This window comes from Chanos chanos, chromosome 12 (genome assembly GCF_902362185.1).
Source record: "Chanos chanos chromosome 12, fChaCha1.1, whole genome shotgun sequence".
Taxonomy (NCBI): Eukaryota; Metazoa; Chordata; class Actinopteri; order Gonorynchiformes; family Chanidae; genus Chanos; species Chanos chanos.
The window spans coordinates 1,342,501-1,357,500 of NC_044506.1; the positions used below are offsets into that span (position 1 = coordinate 1,342,501).

Sequence of the window (15,000 nt, forward strand, 5' to 3'; positions counted from 1 at the left end):
CAGTAACTTTAAAAGGCACAGAAGCTAATACCTGAAACATGGGCTGAGAGTGAGGGAACGGTGACCGTGAGTGTCTGATACATGTGTCCTATACATGTGTCTGATACATGTGTCCGATACATGTGTCCTATACGTGTGTCCTATACATGTGTCTGATACGTGTGTCTGATACATGTGTCCTATACGTGTGTCCTATACATGTGTCTGATACATGTGTCTGATACATGTGTCCGATACATGTGTCTGATACATGTGTCTGATACATGTGTCCTATACATGTGTCTGATACATGTGTCCGATACATGTGTCTGATACATGTGTCCTATACATGTGTCTGATACATGCGTCCTATACATGTGTCCTATACATGTGTCTGATACATGCGTCCTATACATGTGTCCTATACATGTGTCTGATACATGTGTCCTATACATGTGTCTGATACATGTGTCCGATACATGTGTCTGATACATGCGTCCTATACATGTGTCCGATACATGTGTCTGATACATGTGTCCGATACATGTGTCTGATACATGCGTCCTATACATGTGTCCTATACATGTGTCTGATACATGTGTCCTATACATGTGTCTGATACATGTGTCTGATACATGTGTCCTATACATGTGTCCGATACATGTGTCCGATACATGTGTCCTATACATGTGTCCTATACATGTGTCTGATACATGCATCCTATACATGTGTCCTATACATGTGTCTGATACATGTGTCCTATACATGTGTCTGATACATGTGTCCGATACATGTGTCTGATACATGCGTCCTATACATGTGTCCGATACATGTGTCTGATACATGTGTCCGATACATGTGTCTGATACATGCGTCCTATACATGTGTCCTATACATGTGTCTGATACATGTGTCCTATACATGTGTCTGATACATGTGTCTGATACATGTGTCCTATACATGTGTCCGATACATGTGTCCGATACATGTGTCCTATACATGTGTCTGATACATGTGTCTGATACATGTGTCCGATACATGTGTCTGATACATGTGTCCGATACATGTGTCTGATACATGCGTCCTATACATGTGTCCTATACATGTGTCTGATACATGTGTCCTATACATGTGTCTGATACATGTGTCTGATACATGTGTCCTATACATGTGTCTGATACATGTGTCCGATACATGTGTCCGATACATGTGTCCTATACATGTGTCTGATACATGTGTCCTATACATGTGTCTGATACATGTGTCTGATACATGTGTCCTATACATGTGTCTGATACATGTGTCTGATACATGTGTCCGATACGTGTCCTATACATGTGTCCGATACATGTGTCTGATACATGTGTCCTATACATGTGTCTGATACATGTGTCCTATACATGTGTCTGATACATGTGTCTGATACATGTGTCCAATACATGTGTCCTATACATGTGTCTGTCTGTTCTGCTTCCCTCTGTCCCCAAACTTCCCTTCCTACACAATACGTCTCAGATGGCTATTCTCATGGCTTTAGCGCTCCCTCTGTCCCCAAACTTCCCTTACTACACAATACGTCTCAGATGGCTATTCTCATGGCTTTAGCGCTCCCTCTGTCCCCAAACTTCCCTTCCTACACAATACGTCTCAGATGGCTATTCTCATGGCTTTAGCGCTCCAGACCAAATCCCATCAGAACAAAGCAGTGTCCTCGGAGCAAAGTAATGTCAGAGCGGGTGAAATACACAGCACAGGGACAGTGTGTGTGTGTGTGTGTGCGTGTGTGTGCGTGTGTGTGAGAGAGACAGAGAGAGAGAGAGAGACAGAATGTTAATGACTGAAAATTAAAAAAACAAAAACAAACAAAAAAAAACACACACACAACAAAATGCGTGAGACTTAAGACAGTCCTGTTGCCTCACGGCTGAAGTGATGGGTGAAAATATCAAACACAAATTTGTCACATTCATCATTTCCTGTGTTACTGTACAGCAGACGGCCAATCAGAAGCACTTATTAGAGCTCATGCCCGTATGAGGAAACCGTTCACTGGCCAATGACAATTTTTATCTCCATATCCAGACAGAACAGAATAATGTCAGTGGCCCTATTTAGATATACTTGTCTATTGTTTAAAAAGTTTTTCTTTTTTCTCTTAAAGAAACTGTATGAGTTAGCTTGGTTGGAACATTTCTTTTTCAAAAACAGTTGCCATCTGTTCCCTGTAAAACAGATAAAATAGAAACTTTGTAAATAACTGTTACAGAACAAAAATTGGTTAGACAGATTGTACTTATCACTGCTCTGTATACAGTTTCAACAAAAAAACCAAACAAAACAAAAAAAAGAGGTGAAAGTCACTTGAGCCATGTGTGGATGCGCTGATCCTGCAGCCTTGACCGTCTGCTGGAGCTGGAGTCTTCTTTTGCCTTGAGTTACAGAACACTCCATACTTCAGTCTAGCTTCCTCTGCTGCAGTGCTGCCTTCTCACCACCAGGGGGTGCTGATGTTGCCCAGTGCTGCTGTGTGCCTGTATGCGCAGGGCAAGGCACCTGTTTTAGGCTGATTAAGGAGGGTGTGGGCTTTGTCTCCCAAAGTGAGGGAGCCAAAGATAAACTAGTCTTTACCGCCTACAACGCTGTCTCCACATTCAGGTCACGCCCATATGCCCTGTCTCCCTCCAAATTCACCCTCACACAAGCCACCTTCTCCTGACTGACACAGACAGAGACAGGGAGACAGGGAGAGAGGGAGAGACAGATTAAGTCATTGTCAGTAGTGGATGTAGAGGACATAGACATCAGCAGGGACAAAAACACCCAGACACCGCTCCTCTTACAGATCACATGCACAGCACAAGCCTGCTGCTGTCCTTTCCCTCACAGATCGGTCTAGTCTGAGGGGCTGTCCAAACAACAACGGTGAAACCAGAGCTTTTGCAAAAAACAGAAAAGTTTTGTTGTCTTTTGGCCTTTTATCCACACGACAACGGTGTTTTGGGGGGCCTGAAAATGCAAACTTTTGAAGCCAGGGGCCAAAATGGGATCTTTTGAAAATGCAACCCTTACGTTGGCGTGTAGACAGGCGAATACAGAACCTTCTGAAAACACTGGCCACACGGCTCCGCCTCACGCACGGCTATTTATGTTTATGTGCTGTTCCTCTGCGGTGTTTATATATCTGAGTGGTGAAGTTACACCGCAGCCTACTGGCCTGGCATATGTACTACAGCGTGTTTGTGAATCCGTGTGGATGAGGATATGTTCTCAAAACCTCGTATGGATGCAAAACGGTTTGAAAACACAAAGGAAAAACGTCATTTTCAAACCATTTCGTTGTCGTGTGGATGGGGCTTGATCCTCTCTCTCTCTCTCTCTCTCTCTCTCTCTCTCATACACATTCACACACAAAGAGATTCATGTACATAAGCACACACATACGCACAACCAGTGTAGGCTACTCATATGCACAGACACAAATCAGTCACAAGACTAACCCACAACCTAGCCATACATTACAGAGTTAAAAACAAAACCAAAATAAAAAAAATCATCTTTGAGTAAAAAAGCCAGCCTTTTGGCCATGCACTCCATCTAGATTAATGTTACTCTATGTGTCAGCTCATCAAAGCCACCCACAGAGAGTGAATTCACTCTGACTGCGTCTTACACTCTGAGCCCTCTCCTCCTGGTCTGGGTCTGAGGACAGTGCCACTATTCTGCATGCCCTGGTGTGGGAGAGATCAGATTTAAGGACAGTGCCACTATTCTGCATGCCCTGGTGTGGGAGAGATCAGATTTAAGGACAGTGCCACTATTCTGCATGCCCTGGTGTGGGAGAGATCAGATTTAAGGACAGTGCCACTATTCTGCATGCCCTGGTGTGGGAGAGATCAGCTTTAAGGACAGTGCCACTATTCTGCATGCCCTGGTGTGGGAGAGATCAGCTTTAAGGACAGTGCCACTATTCTGCATGCCCTGGTGTGGGAGAGATCAGCTTTAAGGACAGTGCCACTATTCTGCATGCCCTGGTGTGGGAGAGATCAGCTTTAAGGACAGTGACACTATTCTGCATGCCCTGGTGTGGGAGAGATCAGATTTACGGACAGTGACACTATTCTGCATGCCCTGGTGTGGGAGAGATCAGCTTTAAGGACAGTGCCACTATTCTGCATGCCCTGGTGTGGGAGAGGTCAGATTTAAGGCTGAGAGACAGAGGGGCTCTTTTGTGGGCACTTTACTGTTTCTTTTTGTTTGGCTTTACTGTGACCTTGACAGGGTCTATGAAATTTCCTACAGTATTGAGTTACAGTGACAGTGTGTATCCAGTGTTGAGTTACAGTGACAGTGTGAGTTACAGAGTTGAGTCATAGTGACAGTGTGAGTACAGTGTTGAGTCACAGTGACAGTGTGTGTCCAGTGTTGAGTCACAGTGACAGTGTGAGTACAGTGTTGAGTTACAGTGACAGTGTGTGTCCAGTGTTGAGTCACAGTGACAGTGTGAGTACAGTGTTGAGTCACAGTGACAGTGTGAGTACAGTGTTGAGTTACAGTGACAGTGTGAGTACAGTGTTGAGTCACAGTGATAGTGTGTGTACAGTGTTGAGTTACAGTGACAGTGTGAGTTACAGTGTTGAGTTACAGTGACAGTGTGTGTCCAGTGTTGAGTCACAGTGACAGTGTGAGTACAGTGTTGAGTTACAGTGACCAGTGTTGAGTCACAGTGTTGAGTTACAGTGACAGTGTGTGTCCAGTGTTGAGTACAGTGTTGAGTTACAGTGACAGTGTGTGTCCAGTGTTGAGTCACAGTGGCAGTGTGTGTCCAGTGTTGAGTCACAGTGGCAGTGTGTGACCAGTGTTGAGTTACAGTGTTGAGTCACAGTGGCAGTGTGTGTCCAGTGTTGAGTCACAGTGGCAGTGTGTGTCCAGTGTTGAGTTACAGTGTTGAGTCACAGTGACAGTGTTGCTGACCTGCCACAGGGACGCTGCACTGGGATCGTCAGCAGGTTTCCCCCATACGACCTTCTTCCCTCCTCTTCCTCTTCCTCCAGACGCTGTGCTTGCTTTACAACACAAAATGAAAGCACACGGAAGTACTCAGTTTCACAAGCCTGTCAGAGTAATCACTCACCATCTCCAACACCTGACACTAAGTAACAGTTCCAATTAAATGAGCGTGTCAGAGTGTGTAGTCTCACAGGAGTGAAGAATATGCCTCTACAATTCTATAAATATAAATAACAAGTATATAAATACAGATAACCATAAACTAATGATCTATTCATTTCCATTGTGGGTGCAAACCACAGCAGCTACTCTGAATTATTAAAAGCCACATCACAAATGCCCACCACTAAATAGTACAGGGCTTTGAGTGTGTAGTTCAGGGCTTTGAGTGTACAGTACAGGGCTTTGAGTGGGTAGTATCGGGCTTTGAGTGGGTAGTATCGGGCTTTGAGTGTGTAGTACAGGGCTTTGAGTATATAGTACAGGGCTTTGAGTGTGTAGTACAGGGCTTTGAGTGTGTAGTACAGGGCTTCTAGTGTGTGGTACAGGGCTTTGAGTGTACAGTACAGGGCTTTGAGTGTACAGTACAGGGCTTTGAGTGTGTAGTACAGGGCTTTGAGTGGGTAGTACAGGGCTTTGAGTGGGTAGTACAGGGCTTTGAGTTTGTGGTATAGGGCTTTGAGTGTACAGTACAGGGCTTTGAGTATATAGTACAGGGCTTTGAGTGTGTAGTACAGGGCTTCTAGGGTGTGGTACAGGGCTTTGAATGTATAGTACAGGGCTTTGAGTGTACAGTACAGGGCTTTGAATGTATAGTACAGGGCTTGTAGTGTGTAGTTCAGGGCTTGTAGTGTGTAGTTCAGGGCTTTGAGTGTACAGTACAGGGCTTTGAGTGTGTGGTATAGGGCTTTGGGTGTACAGTACAGGGCTTTGAGTGTGTAGTACAGGGCTTTGGGTGTGTAGTACAGGGCTTTGAGTGTGTGGTGTAGGGCTTTGAGTGTGTAGTTCAGGGCTTTGGGTGTACAGTACAGGGCTTTGGGTGAACAGTACAGGGCTTTGGGTGTATTGTTATGGCTGTGGTGTTGGGTGTGGGTGTGTGTTTTTTTTCTCCATGTCTCTCTCCAGGTACCGCCCTCCCCTGTTCTCATCGTTGTCATGAGTGGTTAACGGCGCCGGTGCTTAATTATTCACCAGAACCAGCTGTTTTAAAAGTCCTGGGGAGACCTATAGACGGGGCCAGTGGGCCAGACGGCAGGGTTAACGCTGTGTGTGTGTGTGTGTGTGTGTGTGTGTGTGCGTCTTGTAACTATTACAGTGACATATCTCTGTGTGTATTTTATCTCTGTGTGTATATTGCCCGTTTACAGCAGTTACGCTGTGTGTTTAAATTGGATGAGGGATATTTGTATATTACTTTTGGTTTTATTGTAACCCTGTATTTTCTCTTTTCTTGACTTAATAAATTCACAACTCACGTATTTCCGTTTCCCATCTATCTTTTCGAGTTTTTTTTTTTTTTTGTTACCTCCCACACTCCCTAGACCTAACACACGGGGACGTAACATGTATAGTACAGGGCTGTGAGTGTATAGCACCAGGCCTTTAGGCTTTGGTACCTCCTTTGCTTTCTTCTGTTTGTCATCCTCCTTCTTCTTCTTGCTCTCTGGCATGAGGTCGTCCAGCCAGCTCAGCTCTCTCTTAGTGAAGGCAAAATCCAGAAGCTTCCGCACAAACACCAGAGCAAGCACCTGAGAGAGAATGAAGAGGAGGAAGGAAAGAGAAAAGAAAGAGTGGTGATCAGTCTAGGGTTACAACAAAAAGACAAAAAAAAGAGCAAGCTCTCCAGTCTGTCACAATGAGTGTGTGTGTGTGTGTGTGTGTGTGACTGTGACTGTGTGTGTGTGTGAGACTGTGACTGTGTGTGTGTGTGTGTGTGTGTGTGTGTGTGTGTGTTTTTGCGTTTGCGTGTGAGTGTGTGTGTGTGAGTGCTGTGCATGTAATTGACTAATAGTCCTTAGTTCATGCCATTAGTGGACTAGTCGTTGCACATTTATGATATTAATTTAATTATTTAAATGTAGGCTTATATTTTGGGGGGCATCAGAAAATGTTTTTTCCAGGGCTGAGAGAGAATGTTATAAGTAACATTGTTAACACTTTGCTACATTACAGAAAAATACAAAACCGTAATAATGAGCCTTTGAAATATACATTTTCTAAGCGCATGCGCGAAGCGAGCCGACTGCTAACGACAATGCTAACAGCAAAAGCGGCAATGATTCTGAATGCGTCAGAACAACCAGCAAAGAGTCTGAACATTTTGTGAGTGGCAGCGACATTCGACGGGTTCTCCCAGGCCGCCGCAGTTAGACCATTAATTATTTAGCATAATGGAACAATAACGTTAGGCTACTTACAGGTTTCAGATGATAAGTCATGTTTGAGGTCAATAAATGAAGGGCAAATCTTTGAGTGCAGAGTTTGCATGTCACCTTCTTGGGGTCGTCCTTTACACGCTCGAAATGACCCCACACTTTGGATGATTTCCTGCCTGACACAGTCCAATAACTTATTAACAGCAAGACCCACCTCCCTACGACGGGGTATCAGGACCACATTGAGGAAAAAAAAAAAAAATCTGAGATTTCGAGAATAAGGTCGTAACACCACGAGAATAAAGCCATATTATTCTGAGAATGAAGTCAACTTTACAATAAAAAGTTGTAATTTTATGAGAAAAAAGTCATAATAAGACGAGAATAAAGTCATAACTAGGTGTTATTTTAGAGGGGAAATATGTATATGTGTGACTGTGTGTGTGTGACTGTGTGTGTGTGTGTGTCTGTGTGCGTGTTTGTGTGTGTGTGTGTGTGTGTGTGTCTGTGTGTGTGTGACTGTGTGTGTGTGACTGTGTGTGTGTGTGTGTGTGTGTGTGTGTGTGTCTGTGTGTGTGTGACTGTGTGTGTGTGACTGTGTGTGACTGTGTGTGTGTGTGCGTGTGTGTGTGTGTGTGTGTAATATCATAGGAGCAGCCTGCCGCCTGCATTAAAATGAGGACCGTGGAGCATCTCGTGAAGCTATACTTTAGTACTGTCACAGTCTGCACCAAGTTTTGGACTTTTATTTTGACATGTCTTGGGCTCCTGTTGTTCCTTGTGTCTCTGTCTCCGCCCCTCACCTGATTCTGTTTATCTTATTAATGTGGTCTCACTCCCTTTGATTTTAACCAATAAGGTTTCCCCTGTTTGGTTCTCCTTGTGTATTTAAGCCCTTGGGTTTAACTTGTTGTTTGCGTATCGTTGTTTGTGTTTGGATTCACACTGCTTGACTGCGGCTTTTGGTTCCCCGGTCTTGGTTCCTGTTTGTTTGCCTTTTGTAAATAATGTCCTCTTTTTGTTAAATTACTTCAGCTGTGTCCTGCATTTGGGTCCAGGTCCACTGCAGTCCTTACAAGTAGAGGTTTCACAAATAAGGATACCTGAGACAAACAGCAGGTTCCAGAGGCTCAGGCAGGCCATTGACTGTCCTCTCACCTGTTTTGTTGGTTGCTGGTAATGTATTTTCTGAAGGAATTTGTTTTTCTCTGAACTTTTATGATTTTATTCTCGTAATGATTTTTTTTTTCTTGTAAAATCACGACTTGTTTCTAATAACATTATGATTTTTTTTCCTTATATAGACTTTATTCTCATTAAATTACACCTTAATTATCGTAATATATGAGTTTTCTTTTCCTCAGTTACGACTTTATTCTCGTAATGTTATTATCATCTTATTCTTGAAATCTCAGAATCTTTTTTTTTTTTTCCTCAGTGTGGCCCTAATGCTCTGGTGTTGCTCCCAAATGGAGTTTTTTTTTTTTTTTGTCCCAACCTCAAAGTGAGAACTTGGGTGAAGAAGACTCTTCTCATTGACTAATGTTTTGGTCGACTATCAGGGGCAGCCCTAGTGTGCATGTGTGATACTAATTTATAATGAAGTTAATGAGGTTGAGGGTTACTGAGTTGTCGCCTGTGGTTTCTGTGTTTGTTATAGAATATACTGTATAAATCGTGTGTGTGTGTGTGTGTGTGTGTGTGTGTGTGAGACGGTACCATCATAGGAAAGATGACGGCCGCGGCTGAGGCCTTGATGACCCAGAGCAGGATGAGACAGGTGAGCTGAACCAGAGTGAAGATGTGGACTTTCCACAGCGGCACGTAACGCAGGTAAATCAGGTCCGGCTGGTGTTTTGCCGGCATCCCAAACAACTTAATACGGTCAAAAAACTGACAGAGAGAGAGAGAGAGAAAAATCGAATTAGATTAAATTGAACGGAACTTTATTGAATGTAGAGGCAAGAAATGGAGTATTCAGATTGAAACTGTACTAAAGCTGCATAGCACACTGGAAATCAATCAATAAACAATCGATCAATGAGACATCACTGAGAGACACACTGTTTGTTCTCTGGCCTTCCTGGGTGCGGTGTCCTTACCTGGATGCCTTTGAGTGAAGACACACCCATATAGAGGAAGACTCCATACAGGACAGGCATGGGGATAAACTAAAATCAAACAAAGAGGATTTTACATCATAGCTCTGTAACTCACCAGTTCAGTGCCTCATTACTAAAACTGGAATACTGTTAACATACAGACTCCATCATACTGTTAACACACAGACTTTAGGCTACAAGACTTTTCCTGTTATCCTTAAAACACAATGAGGCTATCGCTTTGTCGTTAGCTTAGCTGCAGTTTAGATCATTGAGTAATTTAGTGTGTCACCACACCACATGTTAAGCTAGCGTAGCTGCCTAAAAATGCATGACTGTAGTGATGGGCAATTCTGTTCATTTTAGTGAACAGATTCTTTCGAACAATTCGAGAAACTGAACTGGGTTTTTTTTTTTTTTTCGAGTTTTGATTCTTTTTCACTTCTGGTACGTTTCCTCGCTTGTTTCTTCAGCCTACGGCACTCGCTTTACGTTGAATGCAAAAGGCCCTGTACACATCTAATGCTGATAAAACAATTACCCAAACTTTACCCATCATTTCAATAAAGCTATTCATTTTTTCTTTGCTAATGTTCCCTTTATATTTATGTTTCAAAATGGTAAAATAAATCATGTATTGATAAACATGCACAGCCTAAGACACATCAGTTTTAACATCATAGAATTACGTACATGTCCTTAAAACTCTTATTTAGTTCTTTCAAACAAACCGTGCGATCGTTTAATTGTTGAAGAAAATGTTTCTAATGTAAACCAATATGTTGCATTTATTAGCTACACAAGTTTCTATTTTGTCTCACAAAAGTGAGCCTGCGTGTCTTTCAGTCTCTTACATCCCGCCTTCCGAAAATCTGCCATCTAGGTCTTATGGGATACTGGAATGGTGTATCCACTGAATCAACAGAACGACCGAGAACATGACTTAAGTTTTTGGGTGTCTTTGGGCAGACTCGTCTACTGCATTGAACCATTGAACTCAAGCTTTCGATCTTGGGTTTTCAAACTCGAGCTGTCAGAGTTCGAACTTGTGCTTTCAAACTTAGGTTTTCAAGTTGAGACACGACAGCGGTTTAATTAAATTCAGATCCTTTTGTTTGTAATACAAAGATTAAAAATAATTACTTCACTGGGGCAAATGCAAACACTTCCGTTTAGCAAGATAATTAGTCTGTTTTCTGAGAGGGGGACGTTACCGCGACCTGGTTTTTTGGGCGCATTACTCCACACTTCCGTGGTGTCTTTGTTGATTTGTTATTAGCCCATTGCTGCGCGCACTGTGTAGTGATTCCAAAGGTTTCTGACCGATTGCATGTAGTTGACTGGGAGCAGCTGAATTAGACAAAAAAGGAGGAACGACTAAAAGAGCCCCCCCCCCCCACCCCCCCCAAAAAATGACTCAGTTGTGCTGGTGAACTGAATTACCTCTAGAGGCCGCTTTATCGGAGGTTTATCTAAAACCAGCATACACATGGTTTAGTTGACATTTAACTGGAGACGGCAGTAATTTAAACACGTGTTCTGCTCTGATATTTTTAAGCTGAGAACTAGAACATTTTCATTTGGGTATGCTGTTATATAGGCTAGTCTGTCATTAGCTTCAGCTAAAAGCAAAATTGTAATGAGTGTGTCAAGCATTTAGCTGCTATGTGTAATCCTTCAGTTACACTTGGACTGACCTTTAGGGCAGAGGTCATGAACACGGAGCAGCCCATGAGGATGAAGATGAGGAGTCCGGTCACACGTTGTTCTCTGATGCCCAGAAATTTGGGCTGTTCTCCTGGAGCAGAACATTCCGACTCCAGTTTCAGACTGTTCACATGGGAGATGGACAGAACTGTTGCTGCCACAAACCACGGTAACCCCATAACAGAACACACTCCCAGCATAACTGCCACCACCAGCAGGTCCAGATGGTACCCACAGCCCTTCTGCAGATACACATACACGCACACATGTAATTTGTTATTAGAGCTTCATTAGTCTTTGTGTGTGTGTTTTTGTGTGTGTGTGTGTGTGTGTCTGTGACTACCTTAAGTTTGTGTTCTTTGCGGTTGACGATGACGGCAGTAATCTGCTGGTCCATGAAGATGAGGATGGTACAGAGGAGAGCAGGCACGGCTGACGCCAGCAGGGTCCACCAGGGGTTCTCTCCCAGAGGGTCAATCAACCAGCCCCTGTGTTTAGAGGTGGGCTGATCTCACACACACACACACACACACACACACACACACACACACACACACTGTTATGTTCCTCTGCCCCTTAAGGTGTCACAGTAACATTTATTTGGTTACCTCTGCTGGTGGATTGCATAATCTTTTTCTCTGTTTTTCTATTCTTCCAGGCAGGTAGGTGTTACCTGTCTTGCTCACCTGAGCGCTGTCTTCTCTTCACTATAAAAGGAGCCCAGCCTGGCTTGAAGTTTAAGAGCGGTTTAGCCGGTGAAAACGATCACCATTGAATCAGGGTGCACTGGTTAACACTGCTTAATGATTCTTTTCTTCCGTGCTTTTCAATTCCCAATAAAGGCCCGAGACACTGAGCTGAACTCTGTCTGTGTCCCCTTTATGTTGCAGTTGGTGTGGCTGGCCATAACACACACACAGACACTAGCCTACTAAATTAGCTAAACTGAACTAAATTAGCCTAGTCTGGATTAACTCAGTCTAGATGAATTAGCCCAGTTTGAATTAACAGTCTGAACATCCAGGTCTAACTGAACTCCAGGTTGTAAACCGTTTTTATCCCATACCTCAAATCTGTCAGGAACTCTGAGTTTGGGAGAAGGAATTCCCATCAGATAATCCACCAACACCATTATCATTATGGTCAGAAACACAGCGAAGTCACTGATGGTGGAGCGCACCTACACACACACACACACACAGAAAGAAAACATACAGTATATTCTATAAAGCTGGTCCTTCATTTCTGAGTACATGTCTATATGATCGTTACGCCTGTCCTTTACAATACACCTGTCCTTTACCTCACACCTGTCCTTTACGTCACCCCTGTCCTTTACGTCACCCCTGTCCTTTACCTCACACCTGTCCTTTACAATACACCTGTCCTTTATGTTACACCTGTCCTTAACACCTATCTTTTACTTAACACCTGTCCTTTACATCACACCTGTCCTTTATGTTACACCTGTCCTTAACACCTATCCTTTACTTAACACCTGTCCTTTACATCACACCTGTCCTTTATGTTACACCTGTCCTTAACACCTATCCTTTACTTAACACCTGTCCTTTACATCACCCCTGTCCTTTACGTCACCCCTGTCCTTTACCTCACACCTGTCCTTTACAATACACCTTTCCTTTATGTTACACCTGTCCTTAACACCTATCCTTTACTTAACACCTGTCCTTTACATCACCCCTGTCCTTTACCTCACACCTGTCCTTGACTTAACACCTGTCCTTTACATCACACCTGTCCTTTACTTCACACCTGACCTTTACTTCACACCTGTCCTTTACATCACACCTGTCCTGTACCTCACGCCCGTCCTTTACTTCACACCTGTCCTTTACTTCACACCTGACCTTTACTTCACACCTGTCCTTTACATCACACCTGTCCTTTACCTCACACCTGACCTTTACTTCACACCTGTCCTTTACATCACACCTGTCCTTTACCTCACGCCCGTCCTTTACTTCACACCTGTCCTTTACTTCACACCTGTCCTTTACATCACACCTGTCCTTTACTTCACACCTGTCCTTTACATCACACCTGTCCTTTACCTCACGCCCGTCCTTTACTTCACACCTGTCCTTTACTTCACACCTGTCCTTTACATCACACCTGTCCTTTACATCACACCTGTCCTTTACTTCACACCTGACCTTTACTTCACACCTGTCCTTTACATCACACCTGTCCTTTACCTCACACCTGACCTTTACATTACACCTGCCCTTTACATAACACCTGTCCTTTACATCACACCTGTCCTTTACATCACACCTGACCTTTACATCACACCTGTCCTTTACTTCACACCTGTCCTTTACTTCACACCTGACCTTTACTTCACACCTGTCCTTTACTTCACACCTGTCCTTTACCTCACGCCTGTCCTTTACTTCACACCTGTCCTTTACTTCACACCTGTCCTTTACATCACACCTGTCCTTTATGTTACACCTGTCCTTTACCTCACGCCTGTCCTTTACCTCACGCCTGTCCTTTACTTCACACCTGTCCTTTACTTCATACCTGTCCTTTACCTCACACCTGACCTTTACTTCACACCTGTCCTTTACATCAGACCTGTCCTTTATGTTACACCTGTCCTTTACCTCACGCCTGTCCTTTACCTCACGCCTGTCCTTTACTTCACACCTGTCCTTTACTTCATACCTGTCCTTTACCTCACACCTGACCTTTACTTCACACCTGTCCTTTACATCACACCTGTCCTTTATGTTACACCTGTCCTTTACCTCACACCTGTCCTTTACATCACACCTGTCCTTTACTTCACACCTGTCCTTTATGTTACACTTGTCCTTTACATCACACCTGCCCTTTATGTTACACCTGACCTTTACTTCACACCTGTCCTTTACATCACACCTGTCCTTTATGTTACACCTGTCCTTTACTCCACACCTGTCTTTGTGGGCCTAGTGTCATATGTGACAACATCAGCTGCACTGAAGTAAACACGGAGATAAAGACAGAAGTGAAGTGAGAGGAGGGAGAGGGGGTGTGAGGTACCTTGGTTGGGAAGTACCGCTCTGTCTTAAACTGTTTGAGGAAAGAGGAGAGCAGGAAGGTGCTGAAGAAGAGGATGACAGACCAGAAGAGAACGTCAGGGATGAAGGGGCCGTGGTGTCCACACGCTGAGCCCACAAACTCACCGTGGAGCAGGTTACACATCTACACACACACACACACACACACACACACATGCACATGTATATACACACACACACACACACAACAATTGGGATGAAGAGATCAGAGAACATCCACAGTTCTGTAAGTGATTTGGTTGAATAAAGTATATTCAGAGAGTGTCTCTGTTCTGTATTTCTGTGTGAGCAGTGTCCACAGCTAAGGCCTGTGTGTGTGTGTGTGTGTATGTGTTTATATATGTGTATATATATATGTGTATATGTGTGTATGTCTATGCGTTCAGATATGTGTATATATGTGTGTGTGTGCGAGTGTGTTGTGTGTGTGTCTATGTGTTTATATGTTTGTGCACGTATGTGTGCGTGTGAATGTGCATGTGTGCCTATGCGTTTATCTATGTGTATATATGTGTGAGCATGCGTGTGTGTGTGTCATGTGCATATGTGTGTGTCTATGCATTCATGTATGTGTATATATATATATGTGTGTATATATATGTGTGTGTGTGTGTCTATACGTGTATTTATGTGTGCATGTGTATGTATATATGTGTAAGTATAAGTGCGTGTGTGTCTATGTGTTTATATATGTGTGTATATGTGTGCGTGTGTGTCTATATGTTTATATATGTGTGC

At 43.5% G+C, this 15,000-nt stretch overlaps 1 protein-coding gene across 1 annotated transcript in view; it reads right to left on the reverse strand.

Moving 5' to 3' along the window:
- Window positions 1-2,610: 2,610 nt before the first annotated feature.
- Window positions 2,611-15,000, reverse strand: part of LOC115825417 (sodium bicarbonate cotransporter 3-like) — a 45,590-nt gene continuing 33,200 nt past the window's right edge. The window contains exons 17-25 of the mRNA XM_030789248.1: window positions 14,225-14,386; window positions 12,237-12,350; window positions 11,514-11,675; window positions 11,161-11,412; window positions 9,464-9,532; window positions 9,081-9,254; window positions 6,603-6,734; window positions 4,951-5,042; window positions 2,611-2,695 (exon numbers count right to left, since the gene is read on the reverse strand). Coding sequence (XP_030645108.1) covers window positions 2,611-2,695; window positions 4,951-5,042; window positions 6,603-6,734; window positions 9,081-9,254; window positions 9,464-9,532; window positions 11,161-11,412; window positions 11,514-11,675; window positions 12,237-12,350; window positions 14,225-14,386 — 1,242 coding nt within the window. The remainder of the gene's footprint in view (window positions 2,696-4,950; window positions 5,043-6,602; window positions 6,735-9,080; window positions 9,255-9,463; window positions 9,533-11,160; window positions 11,413-11,513; window positions 11,676-12,236; window positions 12,351-14,224; window positions 14,387-15,000) is intronic.